At 45.1% G+C, this 21,975-nt stretch overlaps 1 protein-coding gene across 1 annotated transcript in view; it reads right to left on the bottom strand.

Moving 5' to 3' along the window:
• Positions 1-17,905: 17,905 nt before the first annotated feature.
• HPSE2 (heparanase 2 (inactive)) overlaps positions 17,906-21,975 on the bottom strand; it is a 563,007-nt gene continuing 558,937 nt past the window's right edge. The window contains exon 11 of the mRNA XM_029059340.2: positions 17,906-18,061. Coding sequence (XP_028915173.2) covers positions 17,911-18,061 — 151 coding nt within the window. The 3' untranslated portion in view covers positions 17,906-17,910. The remainder of the gene's footprint in view (positions 18,062-21,975) is intronic.

Raw genomic sequence — 21,975 nt, 5'->3', positions numbered from 1 at the left:
GGACGGGAGGGGGGAGGAGCAGAGGGAAAGCGGGGAGAAGAGGGTTTAGCTGCGGAGAGGTGAAGGGGGGTAGAGGGAGCAGAGGGAAAGGGGGAGCTCACCCCAGCACTTAGTACAGTGCCTGGCAGATAGTAAGCACTTAACAAATAGCACGATTATTATTTTATTAAGCACTGGGTTAGATGCAAGAGAGTCTGGTCAGACCCAGGCCCTATCCCACAGTAGGGCTCTCAGTTTAAGTAGGAAGGAGAGCAGACAGTGAGTCTCCATTTTAAAGATGAGGAAACTGAGGTCCAGATAAGTGAAGTGACTTGCCCAAGGTCACACAGCAGACAAGCAGCGGAGCCGGTATTAGATCCCAGGTCCACTGAGTCCCAGGCCCATGCTCTACCCACTAGGCCATGCTGCTTCTCTACCACCTCTGTGACCGTAGGGACAAAAGAGCCACATTCAGTAGTCCGGGAGCTCACTGAGGCTCCGTGAATTCCCCAGCCTCAGCTCCAAGAGGAAGAGAACACGGAAGAAGACATAAGAGAAAAGAAAGACTTTTTAAGGGAGAGAAAATTACCATTGTTCCTCTCTTCCCCCCAAATCTCCTCACCGCAGTAGGCATTTTGGCTCCACTACTAGCTTGCTGGGTGACCTTGGGCAATGCCCTTAACTTCTCTGTGCCTCAGTTCCCGCATCCTTAGAATGGTGATAAAATACTAGTTCCTTCCCACCTAAACTGTGAGCTCCATGTGGGACAGGGCCTGTGTCCAATCTTATTGCCTAACCCTAGTGTTTAGCACAGAGGTTGGTGTGTAGTTGACAACTGTTAATATAATTAGTAGCTAAGCAGAGTTACAGAGTCTGAGTTTTTGTCCTGTTACCAGTCCCTTGATGTTTTGGAGTTCCTGGAGCGTAAGGAGGAACTGGAGTCAGGTGGGGTTTGTCTACATAGAAGCAGCGTGGCTCAGTGGAAAGAGCCCGGGCTTGGGAGTCAGAGGTCATGGGTTTCGAATCCCTACTCTGCCCCTTGTCAGCTGTGTGACTGTGGGCAAGTCACTTCACTTCTCTGTGCCTCAGTTCCCCTATCTGTAAAATGGGGGTGAAGACTGTGGGCCTCACGTGGGACAACCTCATTCCCCTTTATCTCCCCCAACGCTTGGAACAGTGCTCTGCACAGAGTAAGCGCTTAACAAATACCAACATTATTATTATTATTATTACAGGGCCTACAGGGGCTGATGCGGAGGAGACAGCTACAGCTTGGCAGAGAGCGGTACTTATTGGGCATTTACAGGGTACACAGCACTGTTCTAAGCACTTGGGAGAGTACAAAACTATAGGCCTGTTGCATAAAAGCATCCCTGCCTCAGCCTGGTAGAAATCACTGCTGGTTTAAACATGTTCAGTAGAGTGCTGGACATGTAGTAATAATATAATAAAAATAATAATAATAGTAATGATGGTATTTGTTAAGCTCTTCCTATGTGCCAAGCACTGTTCTAAGCGCTGGGGTAGATACAAGGTAATCAGGTTGTCCCACGTGGGGCTCACAGCATTACTCCCCATTTTACAGATGAGGCAACTGAGGGACAGAGACATGAAGTGACTTGTCCAAGGTCACACAACCAACAAGTGGCAGATTTGGGATTAGAAATTCTGACTCCCAGGTCCAGGCTCTATCCATTAGGCCATGCTGCTTCTCATGGCCATTATCTTGTATTTAATGATCTGATTATACTGTATCTGCTCCATGCTTAGTACAGTGCCTGGCACATAGTGAATGCCTAACAAATACCATTAAGATTTTGGTAGATTTACTCTTAGATTGCGAACCCATGAGGGACAGGGACCGTGTTTAATTTTCTTCCAGGACTTTTAGTACAGTGCTCTGCACACGGAAAGCACTTAATAAATAATATTACTACGGTTAAATACTATTAATACCTCATTAAAGAAAAAAGTCCAGTGGGAGTGATGGTGCCAGCTGCAGCCACCATCTATCTCCCTTTCTAGACTGTAAATTCCTTGTGGGAGAGAACATTTCCATCGACTTAATTTTGACTGTACCTTCTCAATTGCTTAGTTCAGTGCTCTGCACTCAGTAAGGACTCAGTAAATCGTGGCTCAGTGGAAAAGAGCCTGGGCTTCGGAGTCAGAGGTCATGAGTTCGACTCCCGGCTCTGCCACTTGTCAGCTGTGTGACGGTGGGCGAGTCACTTCACTTCTCTGTGCCTCCGTTACCTTATCTGTAAAATGGGGATTAACTGTGAGCCTCACGTGGGACAACCTGATTACCCTGTATCTACCCCAGCGCTTAGAACAGTGCTCTGTACATAGTAAGCGCTTAACAAATACCAACATTATTATTATTACTATTATTATTAAATGCGATTGATTGATTGATTGATGCAATTTGAATAAGGCTATGAAGGAGGGGAGAGTGATGCAAGAATAGAAACGTTGGCGGAGAAGGGCAACATGGGGTGGCCTGGTGGGTTTGGAATGTTGGGAGGTGGGTAGGAAGTGAAAAGTGGGGGATCAGGGAGGGTCAGAGGGTACGGTCTGTTTCAACAGCTCGTCGGGAGGTTCTGCTTCTGTGCACCACTCAACAAAGGGCTAAAACTTGCCGGGTTGACAGAAAGCCCTTCTTCCCTTTCCTCTTCATCCAAAAAGCTACCACGTCGAGCCAATCCCACCTTGATTACTGCGTCGGCCTCCTTACTGACCTCCCCACCTCTTGACTCTTCCCACTGCAGTCCATACTTGGCTGCACGGCTCATTTTACTAAAAAAAAAGTTCAGTCCATATTTCCCCGCTCCTTAATTACCTCCAGTGGTTGTCCATTCTCACTGGGAGCCCGTTACTGGGCAGGGATTGTCTCTATCTGTTGCCGAATTGTACATCCCAAGCACTTAGTACAGTGCTCTGCACACAGTAAGCGCTCAGTAAATACTACTGAATGAATGAATCCACGTCAAACAGAAACTCCTTACCATCAGCTTTAAAGCACTCAATCACCTTACTCCCTCCTATCTTACCTCCCTCATTTCCTACTACAACCCAGAACGTTCACTTCCCTCCTCTAGCATCCCTCTCTCATTGAACCTCTATCTTGCTGGTGACACTTTGCCTCTACTTTTGTCCTGCCTCTGGCCTGGAACTCCTTCGCCGTTCATATCCAACTAGCCATCACTCTCCCCTCCTTCATAGCCTTATTCAAATGGCCACAATCAATTAATCAATTGCATTCACCTAGTACTTACCCGATGCAGAGCCCTGAACTAGGCAATTGGAAGGGTACAATAAAAATAAAGTTGATGGAAATGTTCTCTCCCACAAGGAATTTACTGTCTAGAAGGGGAGACAGACATCTGTGGGGTTTTCCCATTGTTTCCACCTCTTTTCTCCTCACTTTTGAGGCTGGTTCCCGTCTGCCAAGGTTTGTCTGCCTGCAATAATCATGTTCAGAAAGCTAGCAGAAGGAGAACAGTGATTTGCCTTGAAAGGGAGGGTTTGAAGAATATTCAAGCCCTCTGCACCAATAATCAGCTAATTCTAAAGATCTAAATCTAATCTAATCTGGAGCCAAGATCTGAACAGTGCCATCCTTAACAGTGGAATTTCAAAGATTTGTGCATCACTGTAATCATGTGATATCAATCAATCAGCCGTATTTATTGAGCACTTGCTGTGTGCAGAGCACTGTGCTATGCGTAGACAGTGTGATGGTCTCAATCAAATTGATTGATTGATTAATGGATGCAATTTGAATAAAGCTTTGAAGAAGGGGAAAAAGATGGCTCTTTGGATGGTCTGATCTCTGTCTTCCTTGAGTTGTCGTCTCAGTCGCAATATTTGAGATCAGAGGGAGATTGGCAGAAGGGAAAAGGTAAGATCTGATGCAGCTCCACATATTCTAAGTGTATTTTTGACAATGTCCTAGAGAGATCAAACCAGGCAGAAGAGAACTTCCAACATATTGGGTGTGACGTACAAACCATTTAGGCAGCTTAATATTGAATTCCCGGAGAATGAAGGCATTTGCTTGGTGCTCTGTGACAATACCCTGGTAACAGTTTCTTGTTGGGACAAGGAATCCCAGCTGCAAAGTCCAATGGGAATGGAGAAGATGGTCCTGGGCTCTGCCTTCCAGATGACCATCAAGATTGAGCACTTACTAATTCTGTAAGCTTTCCCTCTAGACTGTAAGCTTGTGGGCAGGGATTGTGTCTTGATTGCGATTTTGGACTGTCCCAAGCGCTTAGTACAGTACTGCACACAGTAAGCGCTCATTAAATACTATTGAATGAATGAATGAGTAGGAGGTTGCGGATTTGGCAAGGAGATAGTACCAATATTTGTTTGATAATACAGAATTCCAAAAACTACTTGTAGAAAAGGAAGGTGTGAATCAGAATTAGAGGCATGAATTAGAGGCATCCATTCAGCAACCTGGCTTAATAGAAAGAGCACAGGCCTGGGAGTCAGAAAGACCTGGGTTCTAATCTCAGCTCCGCCACTGGTGGGCTGTGAGACCTTGGGCAAGTCATTTAACTTCTCTATACCTCAGTTATCTCATCTATAAAATGGAGATTAAATCCTCCCCACTCCTACTTAGACTGTGAGCCTCATCTGGGACATGGACGATGTCCAACCTGATGAACTTGTGTCTACCCTGGTGCTTAGTACAGTGACTGGAACATAGTAAGTGCTTAACAAAGACCATGTAAAAAATCATCAATACTTCACAGCTCCTGTTCTCTTTACCAAAGGGAGGCCTATGGAAACCTGTGACCTGATGTTCAGATCAAGCTAAGAAACAAACATAACAAGGGGTGAGGTGCCAAAGCTGGACTGACTTAGGACCAGACAGACTACCTACAAAATAGGGGATTGTATTCACCTATCCTTTCTACTGTATTGTATTCTCCCAAGTGCTTAGTACAGTGCTCTGCAAATAGTAAGTGCTCAGTAAGTCCCATTCACTGATTGATTGATCACTAAAGTCACTGAGATCCTGGACCCACTGCTGCTTTGTGGCTGAAGAGTTCTGATGGATCCTCTATCAACACAGAGAAAAAAGGGCATCTTGAGGAGATGGCAAGAACACTATAGTGCTCTAACAACAATAATAATTATAATAATGATAATGATTGTGGCATTTGTGGTACTTGTGAAAAAACAGGATAGAAAGAACATTGATTCTTTTGAAATGTGGTGTTAGAGAAGGCTTTTTCAAATACCATGGACTGCCTGAAAGACAAACAAATGTATTTTAGAGCAAATTAAACCAAAGTGGCCTTTGGAAGGCCAAATGACTCGACTTAGATTAGCATATTTTGGATACATAATCAGCAGGACTAATTCTCTGGAGAAGACACTAATCCTAGGAAAAGTCCAGGGAAAATGTGGAAAAGGCAGACCAGGAGCTAGATGAACAGAGACCATAACAATGATAATGGAAGAACCATTAGGATGCGGATTGTGGCAGAAGACAGGATGTTCTGGAGAAAGAATATCCATAGAGATGCTATGAATCAGAAATGATTCGATGGAACTTCATAATAAGTAAATTTGTTAAGCACTTCCATGTGGCAAGATCTATATTAAATGCTGGTCAGAGTCCCTGTCCCACGTGATGCTCAAAGTTTAAGTAGGAAGGAGAATAGGCACTGAATCACCATTTTACATAAGAGGAAACTGAAGCACAGAGAAGTTAAGTGACTTGCCCAAGTCACACAGCAGACAAATGGCAGAGCTGGGATTAGAATTCAGGTCATATGACTCCCAGGCCAGTGCTCTTTCAACTAAGCCACACTACTTTTTCTGGATGCTTCTTCTGCCTCTGAAGGTGAACCTTCAAATGTCGGAAAAACAGCCCTAGTATGATGCCATGACCTTCGTCCCAACTTTGGAGGAAGTTAGTACTTCAGTCAAAGCCATGAAAGATGGTATAACAATGGGATCTGATGAAATCTATTAAAAAAAAGGAGGATTTAATGCTTAATAGTCTATGCAGGCTGCTCCTCAACATGTGGAACTTTGAAGCATTCCATAGGGCTTCAAACCCACCACCCATGATCTCCAATGCCAGAAAAATCTGAGAACTGACAGCGAAACCACTGGGACATCTCACGGCCTTCAATTGCCTGGCAAGACTTTAACTAGAATCCTTCTGGATAGGTTACTCATGTTTATCCTTGAATTGCATCGTGATTTCCCATAAATAGCAGCAGAGCAGTGATGTTCTTGCTTCAAGACGATTACAGCGGAAGAGCAAAGAAGAGCAGGGAGTCACACCAAGATCCATATACTGTATTTGTATATCTTAAAAAAATATTTGGCACATTCATGGCCCGGACTTAGGAAATTGCTAAGCAAATTTGGCTTCCCTGAAAAATTCATCTTAGACTAGTGGCAGTGCAGCAGCAGCAATAGGTAGTAGTAATCAATCAATCAATCATTCCTAAACCTAGAAAAACTATGTTAAATGACAAGTACTCCTTGCCCCATTGTTTTTTCCACTTGCTTCAATCCATCAAACAATTGTATTTCTTGAGAACTCACTGCGTGCAGAGCTTTGAACTAAGCGCTTGGAAGAATACTATATGACAGAGTTGGTAGATACGTTGCCTGCCCACAACAAACTTACAATCCAGAGGGGAAGACAGACATTAATATAAATAAATAAATTTCGGATATGTACATAAATGCCATGGTCTGAGGGAGGGGTCAATCAGGGTGCAAGTCCAAGAGCAAGGGTAACCCAGAAGGCAGGGGGAGAAGGGGAAATGAGGGTTTAGTCAGGGCAGACCTCTTGGGGGAGATTTGCTTTTTATAAGGCTTTCAAGGTGGAGAGAGTGATTGTCTGTCACGTATGAAGAGGGAGGGTGTTCCAAGCCATAGGCAGGTCATTGGCTAAGAGGTCATGGCGAGATAGACAAGACTTAGGTACAGCGAGTAGATTGGCATTAAAGGAGTGAAGTGTGCAGATTGGGTTGTACTAGAAAATCAGGGAGCTAAGACAGGAGAGGGTAAGCTAATTGAGTGCCTTAAGGCCCGTGATAAGGCACTTCTGTTTGATGCAGAGGTGGATGGGCAACCTCTGAAGTAATAGTAGTAATGGTTTTTATTGACCCCCATTTGGTACAGTGCACTCTACTTGGGAAGCGTACAATGAAAAATAGCACATTCCTTGTTCACAAGGAGCTTTTACACTCTAAAAGGGGAGCAGACATGAAAATATTTACAAATACTGTAGTCAGTATAAAAAGTATTCAAAATTTGGCATTTTGAATGCCAAATTTCATAAATGTATCTCCAAAAGTGCTAAGGATGCCTATTCAAAAGTCCATAAGTACTAGAGATGGCTGATGGAATGAGGAAGCAGTATAGCTTAATATAGCAGTAAAGCATGGGCCTGGGAGGCAGAGGATCTGGGTCATAATCCTGGCTCTGCCACTTACCTGCTGGATGACCTTGGGCAAGTCACTTACCTTCTCTGTATTACTGTTTCCTCAACTGCAAAATGTGGATTCAGTACCTGATCTCCCTCCTACCTAGTCTATGAGCACCATATGGGATAGGGACCGTAACTGGTCTGATTAACATATATCTACCCCAGCACTTAGAATAGTACTCGACGCGTAGTAAGTGCTTAAACAAATACCACTAACAAAAAAGTTATGGTTGCTCACGTCACAGTCGAAGGCGTCTTGTTTGATTCATTTCCCACTGTCATCAGAGTAAAGTTAGATGGGAAGCTGGTAGGTCCAATCTTATAAATTCTATTACCCGGCTTCATATTTGGGGATGTTACAAGGGGACCTGGAAACTGTTGTCAGAATATGCTTCTGACCCAACTTTTAAGGGAAACAGGCTTACAAGCATCATCAGGGCTTTTTGAAACAGTTTCTTATGATCACTGTAGCCCGATGACTATTGCGATAGGGACAGACAATCAGCTTCACAGAGCTTGAGTAGCAGTGTGAGCTAATGGCTACAGCACTGGCGTGGGAGTCAGAAGGACCTGGCTTCCGATCCTGGCTCCTCCACTTGTCTATGTGAACTCAGGCAACTCACTTAACCTCTCCATTAATGGGGATTAATATTGGGCATTCCATGTGGGACATAGACTGTGTCCGACCTGATTAGCTTGTATCCACCCCAGTACTTAGTACACTGCCTGGCACACAGAAAGTGCTTACCAAATACCATAAAAAAGCAAAAAAAAAAAAACCAAACCCCAAAAACAAAACTGAGGATTTCCACCAGATTACACCAAAGAAATCCTTCTATACGCAAAATGGCCAGCATTAGCTTTTGGGGGTTTGACAGAGTTTGACATTTAGTGGCATATGATGCTTCAAAGTAACTTTCCTGGTTGGCTGAAAAATCTGGATGTATCAGAGCAGGTCTATCCACTTTCTTAAGTAATTTCATCAGCAACAGGCTATGGGACACTGTCAACATCAGATGGCAAGGCAGTTACCAGTGCTTTCATTTCATGAGAAGCAGCATAGTCTAATAGGATAGAGTGCTTAGTGCCAGGCCTGGCATATAGTAAGTGCTTAACAAAGACCATTATTATTACTATTATTAGCAAGGGCCGGGGATTCAGACAATCTGGGTTCTAATCCCGGCTCCACCACTTGCCTGCTGTGTGATTTTCACTTCTCTGTGCTTTTATTCATTCAGTAGTATTTATTGAGCACTTACTATGTGCAGAGCACTGTACTAAGTGCTTGGAGTGTACAATTCAGCAACAGATAGAGACAATCCCTGCCCAATAAAGGGCTCACAGTCTCAACGACAGGCTCACAGTCGAAACGTATCTGTGCTTCAGATAGACGGGCTCACAGTCTAAATGACAGGTTCACAGTCTAAACGTATCTGTGTTTCAGATACCTCATCTGTAAAATCGGGATAAAAGTGTGAGCCCCATGTGGGATAGGGACTGTGTCCAACCTGATTAACTTGTATCCACCCCAGCGCTTAGTACAGTGTCTGGCACATAGTAAGTGCTTGCCAAATACCACGATCGTTATTATTAATTATTATTATTTCATTTCTTCCTTTGAACTTCAATGGCAATGGGACATTCAGGTGGCAAAAGTGCACTATGCTCAGGCCATGCTGCTTCAGTTCTGTTGAAGGGGATTTAGAGAAGAATTAATGAGTTGATTAAAGAGCTGGGATGAAAAGATGAAGGAATTGGGATTATGTTGCTTGGAGAAAAGAAGACCAAAGAGGCTCTATATAGAAGACCCTCAAATATATATGTCTTCTACATAGAGGATAATAATTAACTCTATTCCTTTTCAACAGAAGGCAGACCCAGGGAAACTGGTTAAACCACATCAGGAGAGATTTAAGTTAGATCTAAGGAAAAGTTTAGAAGATTTCAGGAAAATTTAGGAATAACCAAGAAAAACCCACTGTGATTGTGAATGGTCTTTCCCCAGATATTTTCAAAAACTGGAGAGCTATTCCTTTGTCCAGTGGTTTAGCAGTAAAATGGACCGGGTGGCTTCGCAGGCTCACTGGAATAATTCCATATAGAGATGTAATTGCTGATTCCTCCTGATCAAACAGAGAGATTGGAGCAGCTGGCACCCTAGAAGACTCTCCCTCTTTGCTGACCGAAAGAGGTATATATACGGAAGAACATTAAGGAAGTTGACAGAAAATGTGATCTTGGCTTAACCTTTTTCTATTTTTTAGTCCTGTTTTGGTTGTAAAATGGCGAATTTCTGATGAAAAAATTTGTTCTCCATCTGAAGCAGCATGGCCTAATGGATAGAGCATAGGCCTGGGAGTCAAAAGGACCTGGGTTCTAATCCCGGTTCCACTACTTGTCTGCTGTGTGACCTTGGGCATTTCACTTAACTTCTCTTTGCCTCAATTTCCTCACTGTAAAATGGGGATTAAGATTGTGAGTTCCATGTGGGATCGGGACTGTGTCCAACCTGATTAGCTTGTATCTACCCTACCTCTTAGTACAATGCCTGGCACATAGTAAGAGCTTTACAAATGCCACAGTTATTTATTATTATTATCATTGTAATTATTATAATTATCACTGTTATCATTACTATTATTATCATCTGTTCTTTGCCTCACTGTAGGGGTGGTGGTGATAGATCCCCAAGATCTCCCATCGTCCAAGCCTCTAGGCTCCTAATCTATCAATCGATCGATCGGTTTTACTGAGCACGTACTATGTGCAGAGCATTTGATAGAGTATAGTATAGCAGAGATAGTAGACATGTTCCTGGGTAGGTTCCCTGCCCACAACAAGCTTATAGTCTAGAGGGGGAGAGAGGTACTTATGTAGATAATTTATAGATATGTTCAGAAGTGCCATGGAGTTGAGGGTGGGTTGAATAACAGCTAAAGGGCACAGATCCAAGTGCATAGATGACACAGAAGGGAGAGTGAGCCAGGAACTCCTGAGAGGAGTTCTCTCCTAGTAGAACACGATTGATTTCTGACTGCCAGGGCTTAATACTCTCCAACCTCTTATTTGAGAATTGGTCTCAGATGGTGTTTGGCCCCGGTTCTAGGCCACCAGAGAAACTCCAGTGAGGAGGAACAGGGGACTGATACGGAATGGAGAACTAAAACAACCCTGACAAGGAAACAACAAACCTTAATGGCAAACATGTTCTTCACATTAAAGAGACCAAACCGTATCAAAAGCAAACCAATTACACTCATTGTCCTTTAGGTAAACCACTGTAGCATTTGCTTAACTACAGAGTTTGTGCCAAATGCCATCTCTGAGTTCTAAGGTGCCTACAGTGGTGCCAGTTAATCAATCAGTGGAATTAATTAATTGAGTGTTTACTGTGTTCAGAGCACGGCACTAAAGGCCAAAGAGAGCACACTGCAACAGAGTTGGCAAATATATTCCCTGCCCTCAAGGAGGTAATGATAATAATAACCGTGGTATTTTTAAGTGCTTACTAGGTGCCAAGTGCTGTACTAAGTGCTGGGGTATCAACAGGTCCCACATGGGGCTCACAGTCTAAGTGGAAGGGAGAGAGCGGATACTGAATCCACATTTTGCTGGAAGGAACTGAGGCCCAGAGAAGTTAAGCAGCTTGACCAAGGTCACAGAGCAGGCGAAAAGCCAGAGTCAGAGCATGCAATCTAGAGTCTACATTCACTTACAAAAATGGCTACTTGGCATTTGGGTACTGAATAAATATTGTTTGATCTGCCCTACTGCTATTAAGTGATCAGAGATATTCGGTTCTCTGTACCAGCAGTCTAGCATTATGTGCCTTTGGGCACAGGGCATTATGAGAAGCAGCATGGCCTAGTGGAAAGATCATGGGCTGGGAGTCAGAGGACCTGAGTTCTAATCCTGGCTCTACCATTAGTTTGCTGTGTGACCTTGGGCAGGTCTTCTCAGTGCCTCATTTTCTTCAACTGTAAATTGGGGATTAAATCCTATTCCTTCCTACTTAGACTGTGAGCGCCAAGTGGGATAAAGACTGTGTCCAACCTGATTAATTTCTATCTACCTCAGCGCTTAGAATAATGCTTGACCCGTAGAAAGGGCTTAACAAATATAATAATGATGATGATGATGGCGATAAAAGTAATATTAATAGGATGGGAACCTGCCCTCTGAAAGAGGCACCTACTGCCCAAAGAACTCAAACATATGTCCTGAGAAAAGAAAGACATAGCTTTCTTTTTTTAAAGTGGTATTTGTTAAGTGCTTACCATGTGCCAGGCACTGTACTAACGCTGGGGTAGATACAGGCTAATCGGGTTGGACACAGTCTCTGTCCGTCACGGGGCTCACAGTTTTAATCCCCATTTTACAATAAGGGAAGTTAAGTGACTTGTTCAAGGTCACACAGCAGGCCAGTGGTGGATCTGGAGTTAGAAGGATCTGGGTTCTAACTCCCGGATCCTTGTTCTGTCCACCAGGCCACGTTGCTGCTCTACCTTTCTCCTCTTAACCTTTGGTGTCTGATCAGTGTTCATCCTGAATGGCAAGGGGCCAGAAAATTTGCACTACTGTGCTCTCCGGGACACTACGTAAAAGTTTGCAAGAGATTTTCAAATGTGACACTAAACCTTGAATACAATCTCATTGAGAGCCACACTGTCTTTGAAGCAAAGGTCAATTTACTGAGCTGAAGGATGTCCTTTTCAGTTGAGGAAGAGTCTTCTTCTACCTGGAAAAAGTGCGTTGTAATTCTTGGCCCTGAAAGGTACGTACCTCCTATTTTGCGGACATACTGATCTGGGAGAGATTGAACCTCTTCGGGGTTCATTATGAAGTGGGCAGCTAAATCTAAAGATTATTTTGTGAGAAGTGATGTTCTTTCTAATTGGATGTCACAGAGGCTTTTGGAAACTAGAGCTGCTGTTTTGTAAATCCTCAAGAGCCCTGCTTAGGGAGTTAAGAGAGTTAGATGACTCTTTTTATCCAGAAACTTTGCCTGTCATGGTGGCCAATACCCCTGAAAGTCTGAGGGGCTACTGGGCTCGGCCACTGGGAGAATTGATGGTGGAGGGAGGTTTGAAAGTTTACTTGAGCTAACTCTGTTGCCTTTCTGAGCATTAACATCAAATTTACTCCAGGCTTGACTCTCTCCTCTCCTCCTCCTCCTGTCTCTCCTCCTTCTCCTCAAGCCCCCCTTCCCCTATGTTGTGCCAGCACTGCCTCATGTTGCCTCAAGGAATGAGCAGAATAGACATTCTGGCCCCAAAAGGCTTATAAAAGAGCAAAGGAGACATCAGAAGAATAAAATCACTTCCTGGAATTTCCTTTCCTTTTAAATTTCCACTGCAGAGTGCATCTGTACCCAGAACCACACCCTTCCTGCGAGACACCCCATCCCCAAACAACTGCCTCTTCATGTTGTCATTTAGTGCTTATTGAGTCTCCATGTTGGGCACGAGTCCTGGTTCCTGCTCTCGAGAACCTAAGGTGGTGGGCAAGACACCAAACATCTATGGACTAATCCTAGGCTGGCACAAACAATCCTGGCAGTGAAGAGGCTACTTTCTTTCATTCATTCATTCATGCATTCATTCAATCAATCCTATTTATTGAGCACTTACTATGTGCAGAACACTGTACTAAGCACTTGGAATGTACAATTCGACAACAGATAGAGACAATCCCTGCCCAACAACTGGCTCACAGTCTAAATGCGGGAGACAGACAACAAAACAAAACAGAACAAAACAAAATAAGTAGTCTTATATATGAATATAGGAAAGAAGCGTAGTCTAGTGGAAAGATCACAGGCCTGGAAGTCAGAGGACATGGGTTCAAATTCCAGCTCTGCCACGTGTCTGCTGTGTGACCTTGGACAAGTCCCATCACTACTCTGGGCCTCAGTTACCTCCTCTGTAAAATGGGGATTAAGACTGTGAGCCCATGTGGGACATGGACTGTGTCCAACCTGATTATCTTGTATCTACTCCATTGCTTAGAACAGTGCTTGGCACATAGTGCTTAACAAATACCACAATTATTATTATTATCAGTAGCGAAGGCAGCTGCCTGTTGAAGGGAATCTCCATGACTTATCAGTCACCTGTGCCCCACTCCTCCCAGCTCTGCTGTAGATTAGGAGCCTTTTGGGGGTTAATAATAATAACAATTCTGGTATTTGTTAAGTGCTTACTCTGTGCAAGGCACTGTACTAAGCACTGGGGTAGATATAAGCAAATTGTGTTGGACACAGTCCCTATCCCACGTGGGGCTCACAGTCTCAACCCCCATTTTACAGAGGAGGTAATTGAGGCACAAAGAAGGGAAGTGACTTGTCCAAGGTCAGAAAGCAGACAAGTGGCTGAGCCGGGGATTAGACCCCAAGATCTTGTGACTCCCAGGCCCGTGCTCTACCCACTTCACCATGCTCGAAATTAGGGTAAGAATGGGTTCTTCACACCTCAGTAGCACCCATGGCTAAGGGGCAGAGATTCTCTCCCACTCTGGAGGAAATCCATCATGACAAGCCTGTTAGATTAGCGTGCAGATGCCACACAAACCCAAACCGACTGCTATCCTAACTTAGTATGATATGTTTGTTCTTGATTTCTGCTTTAGTGATTTTACATTTGAAAGACATAAAGCAGCTCCCGAGGGAAAGGGTAATCACCATACTGAGGGGTCTGGAGAGTCCTCATCTGGCCCCTCCTCCTCTCCCCTCTCTCCCCGCTTAGCTTGGTCTGGGAAGGCTTCCTGCCTGAGGGGGAAGAGAAGGGGCTTGGCAGATGGGAAGTGAAGGGCTGTGCCAGGAGTATGGAACGGCCTGGAAAAGGGAAGGGAGGCTGAGAACAAAGATGGGTGACTTACTGTGACCAGAGAATGTCTGTTCATTGTTATATTGTACTCTCCCAAACGCTTAGTACGGTGCTCTGCACACAGTAAGTGCTCTACAAATGACTGACTGACTGACTAGAGTGAAAAGAGTTGGCAGGAGAATGGGAAGAGATGAGAATAATAATAATAAAAAAATAGTAATAATAATTATGGTATTGGTAAAGCGCTTACTATTATACCAAGCGTTGTTCTAAGCACTGAGGTAGATACACGTTAATCAGGTTGGACACAGTCCCTGTCCCACATGGGGCTCACAGTCTTAATCCACCCTTTACAGATGAGGTAACCAAGGCCCAGAGAAATGAAGTGACTTGCCCAAAGTCACACAGCAGACAAGTGGCAGAGCCGGGATTAAAATCCATGTCCTCTGACTCCCAGACTCTCACTAGGCCATGCTGCTTCTCTATTGATTTGATGCCCCCACTCCACTGCTTCAACTGCCCACATTTCTGTCATTCCCTCCTATCCACCTGGCACCTGGCACCACAGGCTGGTAGGCAGCATGGGAAGCTCACGTGGCCTCCCGATCTTGGGCGATGGCTATGACCATTCTCATAGTTTGGTACATTCCGATTTGTACATTCCAAGCGCTTCGTACAGTGCTCTGCATATAGTAAGCGCTCAATAAATACTATTGAATGCATGAATAGTTCTGCTCCCTGAGAAGCTTGGGGGATCTGGGGAGGAGTGGGGAGGCCCATGGTAGTTTGGGAGGTACTGGTGGGTAGCCACCGCACGGGGCCCGATGGGGCCACCTTGCCACTGACCCTAAGACCTGGCCACAAATCCACCTCTAGAACAATCTCAGCACTTCCAGACTTCAAATGTAAAAGTAGAAGCAAGAAACAAGCAGCTCCCGAGAGTGGCAGCTTGGGGAGGTCAAAGGGAAGGAAAGGGAAGGGGCAGTGGTGTTTAGCACAGCGGCAGCTGGTGGTGCTTCCTGTTGGAATCAGGGGTCAGGGACTAGCGAAGCAGCATGGCTCAGTGCAAAGAACCCGGACTTGGGAGTCAGAGGTCATGGGTTCGAATCCCGGCTCCGCCGATTGTCAGCTGTGACTGTGGGCAAGTCACTTCACTTCTCTGTGCCTCAGTTACCTCATCTGTACAGTGGGGATGAAAACCGTAAGCCTCATGTGGGACAACCTGATTACCCTGTATCTACCCCAGCGCTTAGAACAGTGCTCTGCACACAGTAAGCACTTAAAAATACCAACAATATTATTATTATTATTAGAGGGCATCAGTCTCCTGGAGCACCACCTCCACCGTTGATCTCCTAGTACCACTCTGGTTAGGCAAGAGAGAGCTTCCCCGCCCAGAGTCAGCCCTGCCCCTCGGCTGTCCTAAATAGCTTCCGCTATTACAGGTCATCCTTTGAGTTCCCGTTGAATGAATCCCTTTTGCCACAATGACCAGTGGAGGTGCCCCAGAAGTGACAGGAGACTCACTCTCATCTGGCATCGCCCTGGAACACCCCTGCAGCTCTCAAGGGACCCTCTGGTGTCCCAGGGACTTTTCCATCCTTGCTGAGAAAAAAACCTTGAAACCGCCAGATTCCTCTCCCGGGGTTGATCCGTGCTTGCCGGGCCGGGGATAAAAGATGCTCCCATGCACTCCCAGATCTTTCCATTGTCCCAGAGAAAAACACAGCAGTAGCCACTGCCTTCCCTCCCACCACCGAGAGTCCCTGCTCCTGGCATGTTCCATGTGTCCTGGCTGGGCATAATAGCCTATCCCATGCGCTTTTGGACATTTCCATCAATATTGCAAAAAGAATTATGTAACCACTACCTTCCCTCCCACCACCAAGAGTCCTTGCTCTTGGCTTGCTACCGCGTGCTCTCAGACTCCTCCGAGACTCGGTGCCTCTGCTGTCTATTTATTTGTGTTGTGTTTTAATGTTTCCTCACTTCTTTTGTGTCTGACTGCAATACCTTCACCCTATTTTAAACTTTTAGACTGTGATCCCTGTGCAGACAAGGGGCCCTATTTAATTCTCATGGGTGTATCTTCTCCCAGCACTTAATACAGTGCTCTGCACTCTGTAAGAGCTGAATAAATACTATTACCAGTACTATAGGGTCTCAGCAGTCAGTTATCCAGCAGGAACTAGATTAGGCAACTGCTAGCAGCATTTGAGACGAGTAAGCAGATCCAATTAGGAATCCACCGAGAAGGGAGGGTAGGCAGCATCTACAAAGACTCAACCCAGAGACATTGCCTTCCCCTCCAGGTCCCCGTGAACATGGGCACCACTTCTGAGCCACAGGACTCAACAGCAAGAGCTGAGGTGGCGGGAGACGGGTGCTTAAAACAAAAATACCAGAGATAAAGTTGCACACACCACTTGAGAAACAGACTGTCCACTATAAAACAGGGTGAATGGCCACTCCAATGGCACACGGTAATAGGAAAGAAAAGAAGGGAGATTTACCGATGTACAACGCTAACGATAGAGGGAGGATTTATTCTTGTACAACGCTTTAGGCAAAGTTTGGAACGGCGCAACCCGGGACACATGAAGAGTGAAGTCTCCTCATACCCAGCCAGAAGTCACATGAAAAAAGTGGGTGTTGACACTGAGGCAGTGTGGGGGAAACAATTTCAGCAGATGACTTCCCAGCTCGCTTTGTTTTGCTACATGCATGCGGCCAGAAGCCCAGTTGGAGCCCCCGAACCGCGAACAATTATCTGTGGACAGCTGTGGGTGTGCAGGCCACCTGCTCCAAGTTTACAGCTTTGTCAAACTTCGTGAACAGCAGAAATGGAATGGAGGCAACCCCAGTTAGTACTGCCATTTCTTCAGAGTGCCTTCCTTTTAGAGAGGATGAGCATGTCAGGGGTTGGGAGATCTCCCACTACAAAGGCCTTCAAAATTTTGGCCTGTGTTGCCTCCTGCTGAGAGAGAACGGGAGCTGCAAAGACGTTGGGGTTTTGGTGGCTGGGGATGACAGACCTAAGAGCCAGCAGCCTCCCCCAACACAACAGGACTTATCCTAGGGCAGACCGGTTTCTGCCTTTGCTCATCCTCACTCAGGGTGGCCCACGAGGATGGACACACCAGTGCTGGCTAAGTAGACACACATGACATCACACTCATCATGCTTCATGTGATGGTGTCACAGTGGCCATTTTATGGCTGCATACCCGAGTCTGGCCAACCCAAGAGCATTTTTCTGGGGCTCTCTGACCCCCACACTTGCTTCAGGACCATGGCGTTACATTGTTATTGTACCGTACTATTCCAAGCATTTAGTACAGGAAGCGCTCAATAAATACTCTTGAGTGAATGAATAAATCCTGTTCTCCTTCAGAGTTCAGATGAACCCGTGATGCCTAGCAGAAGTAGGCTGTGGAAGGAGGCCAGGTGCTTAAGGAGAAAAAAATAGATATAAAAGCTCGTGGTTCTGTTTAGGTCCCAGACAGGGTACAGGCCAGCTGAATACCGGAACAGCCTGGCATAAAACCTGGTGATGATTGGCAGACACTCCACCCTCAGTCCCCCATGCTCCTGCTGTGTTAATGGTTGCCGGCCACCTGCCCCTCTTAGATTTCACTCACTTGGACTGGAGCCCTTCCTGCCCGTAGGGTTGCAGGAGATACTGGTGAACGATCTTGTCCCTGAGTGTTCCGGCCAGTTTGATTTTCTTTCTTGATCGATGCAGGTTGATGATGTAAAGGGTAATGGATCCACGGACATAGTTGTGGCTGTTAATTGGGAAGACAGATACGGGGAGAAGACGAAAACACAGGAGTTAGGAGGAAGACCTCAGTGTTCTATAAATGGCTTTCAAGAAGCAAAAGAAAAAAATCAAAACAAGGAAGATAGTTTGTTTACAAGAGGAAAGGTGGGAAGAATTCTGGAGCAGGGATTCTGCCTTCAGCCTTCTGCTGTTCCCTGTATTTCCTGCCTCCAACTCCCCCTTGTTCCTAATGTGTTACTTGGCTCTAGATTAATAAAAACAAAAGCATGTAAGCGAAGGAGAAACCTGTCAGTTTTTTTGGCTGTGTCTATAACCCCTTAACCCTCTTCCTTTCCTATTTTACCCTTTGGGGAGAAAGCTTATTCTGTGGCTTGCATCCTTATTCAGATACTATTTTACTCTTTTTTATGGTATTTGTTAGACTTACCTTGTGACAGGCACTGAACTAAGCACTGGGGGAGATACAAGCTAATTAGTTTGGACACAGTCTCTGGTCCCACATAGGGCTCACAGCTCAATCCCCATTTTGCGGATGCACAGAGAAGTTAAGTGGCTTGCCTAAGGTCACACAGCTGGTAAGAGGAGGAGTCACGATTAGAACCCAGATCCTTCTGACTCCCAGACTCGTGCTCTATCCATCAGACCACACTGTTTCTCATTCTCACTACTCGTTAAATTTCTATTAGATTATAGTTTCCTTGAGGGCAAGGACCTTCTTTTAGTTTAACTTTGGATAACCCCTCAAGTTGCCATGAATTTGGAGGCGCTAAGTAAATCACAACAATAATAAAGGCCATGGGGCTCTTTCAGGGCACTAGGGGACTGGTTAGAACATTGGTCTTAAAGGATCAACCCATCACTGGTATTTATTTAGTGCTTTTTGTGTGCAGAGCATTGAACTATATACTTGGGAGAATATAATCCACCAGAGCTGACAGGCACATTTCCTGCCCACAAGGTGCCTACAGTCTAGAGGATTAATGCTTCTCTCAAAAGGGTAAACGGGAAATATGTAGGCTTGTTAACGATACAGCGCACTCTTTTTTATTATAGTTTATTGTAGCTTGGGGAGAAAGGGATGCAAATAGCCGGAAATGTAAATACAGGATTAATTTAATTAGGACATTACTTAGTGTACTATGATATACACAGAAATGGTAATGTTTCTATATTTGAAGACAAGGAATTTAAACACATTTTGCTTTTGCTCATCTAATCTTGGGCTTTAGTTTTTTTGATTTTTTTGACTTCCATTTCACTCCATAATCTTCCTGCAGGGAATTAGACTGAAGAGATTGAAGACATCCCTCTAGACTCTAAGCTCCTTTTGGGAAGGGAACATGTCTACCAGCTCCGTTATATTGTTCTCTCCTGAGTGATTAGTACAGTGCTCTGCAAGCAGTAAATGATCAAAAAATATGATTTACCGATCCTTTCTCTGGGAGGAAAAAACAGGGAAAGTCAAACTAAGCAGGCTGGCAGCTGTTGGAATTCTGGCACCTGCGACCAGGTTGGTAGAGGAAGCAAGGTGAGCAAGGGTAGAAAAGAAAGGGAGGAAAGGAGGGGTAAAAATGTGAGGAGAAGGATGGAGGGGAAGAGAAGGAGGGTTAAGAAGAGGAAAGAAATGAAAGTCAGTCAATCATATTTAATGATCACTTACTGTGTCCATAGCACTCTACTAAGTACTTGGGAGAGTACAATAAAACAATATACAGACACATCCCCTTTATGGTCTGGAGGAGGAGACGTACATTAATATAAATAAATAAAATTGCATATATGTACATAAGTGCTGTGGGCCGGAGGGGGGGTGAATAAAGGGAGCAAGTCAAGGTGATGCAAAAGGGGATAGGAGAAGAGGAAAGGAGGACTTAGTCTGGGAAGACCTCTTGGAGGAGATGTGTCTTCAATAAGGATTTGAAGGTGGAGAAAGTAATTGGATATGAAAGAAGAAAAAGAGAGAGAGAGAAAGAGAGAGAGGAGGGGAGAGGAGGCAGTGAGAAAAGAGGACACTTTCCCCCTTTTCCTTCAGAGACATCTACTCCAATATCTTGAGGCTGAGACAGTGTTAGGGAGGTGGCTGAATTGAGGAAAACCTTCCCCACCCCTTGGGAGAAGGTGGGGAACTAGTGTGACTGGAGATTTTTAGCCCTGAGAGTGGAAGTGGAGATCTCTCTAGGGAAAAGGGAAGGTCCTCCTTCCTCCCTCTTCTCTCCCTCATCCCTCTTTCTGAGAGCAGGTGACTGGGGCTTCCCCTGGTGACTGTTCTCCCTCCCTCCCACTGAGCAATAATAATAATAATAATAATAATAATGATGTTATTTGTTAAGCACTTACTATGTGCCAAACACTATTCTAAGTGCGGGGTAGATATGAGGTAATCAGATTGGACACAGTCCCTGCCCCATGTGGGGCTCACAGACTTAATCCTATTTTACAGATGAGGTAACTGAGGCCCAGAGAAGTTGTGATTTGCCCAAGGTCACACAGAAGACAAGTGGCGGAGCTAGGTTTAGAACCCAATCCTCTGACTCCTAAGCCCATGCTCTTGCCACTAGGCTATGCTGCTTCTCACCTTCGTTTCCACCATCTCCCAGGAAGGGGCAAGTTGTCCATCACCCCCAACTGCCCCATGCCCAGTTGGGTCCCCAGGCCTCTTTTGCTACTGAGGACACTGCCAAGTGGCTTCTCCCAGGGCTTCCTTCTCCTCACCCTATCCACTTGCAGGCCAGGTCACTCCGCTCAATCAATCAACCAGTCAATCAATCATATTTATTGAGCACTTACTGTGTGCAGAACACTGTACTAAGAGCTTGGGAGAGAACAGTAATCCACACTTTGCTCTCTCAACTTGTTCAAACAGGAGAAAATTCACTTGGGTGGCAACCCAATATATCAGGAGCATAGCCTAATGGAGAGAGCATGGGCCTGGAAGTCAGAGGACTTGGGTTCTACTAACAGCTCCAACACTTGAGTGCTGTGTGACCTCGGTAAGTCACTTAACTTCTCTGTGCCTCGGTTTCTTCATCTCTAAAGTAGGGATTTATTGCCTGTTCTCAGTCGCCCCTAGACGGTGAGCCCCGGGTGGGACAGGGACTGTGTCCAACCTGATCATCTTTCAAGTACCCCAGCACTCAGTATAGTGCTTAGTACATGGTAAGACCTTAACAGATGCCATGGTTATTATTACTATTAGCAGTATTATTATTATCATCAACAGAAATTTAATGGAAACAAAACTTAAGGTGTTGCATAGAGAGAAACAAATTCCCAACTGGGAAAAGAGGGTTTCATCGCTATAATAACAAGCAACAGGAAACAGACCCTTTACTTTCTGATGGACAAATTCTATAGGAAGGGAAATAATTTCTCATTCAGGTTTCATTTCCCCCCCCAGTTACTCTAATGATGGACACTGATATTGGTTTGGATGGGAGCCCTTCTGGGGAATCCCAGTAAAGAGGGAATTTAGTTGGAAGCTGAAAGCTGGAGATGTGACATCAACAACGATGCCTCTATTAGCCAAGACTAGAGGATGTTTCTTTTGCTGAGACTACACTGGATTTCCCTCCCATGGGAGCCAGCAACCTGTCTGCAGAGGCAAACTTGCTCTTCCAACAGTTTAGTCTAAAGGAATCCTCTGGAATAAATGGGAAGTGAAGAATGCGAGGGAAACATCACTACACATCACTAGAGGAAACTGACTCTCCAAGCTGCTCGGCAACCTTCCTACTTCACTTCCGTTATCCCTGCAGAGGTCAAACCAAGTCAGAAAAGACTGATGCACTGTAATGGACAGAGCGAGTTACCCAGGAAGTGTTTAGCTTGCCCATGTTGGAACAGGCTAAATCATCTCTCCCTGGTTCCCTGTAGCTGGGATGGCGATTGCACCAGGTCTGCAGGGGCTAGATAGTTGCA

Source organism: Ornithorhynchus anatinus, chromosome 3 (assembly GCF_004115215.2).
Source record: "Ornithorhynchus anatinus isolate Pmale09 chromosome 3, mOrnAna1.pri.v4, whole genome shotgun sequence".
NCBI classification, from domain to species: domain Eukaryota; kingdom Metazoa; phylum Chordata; class Mammalia; order Monotremata; family Ornithorhynchidae; genus Ornithorhynchus; species Ornithorhynchus anatinus.
Note: the sequence above shows the minus strand (reverse complement) of the source record. Positions and strands in the feature narration are given on the sequence as shown.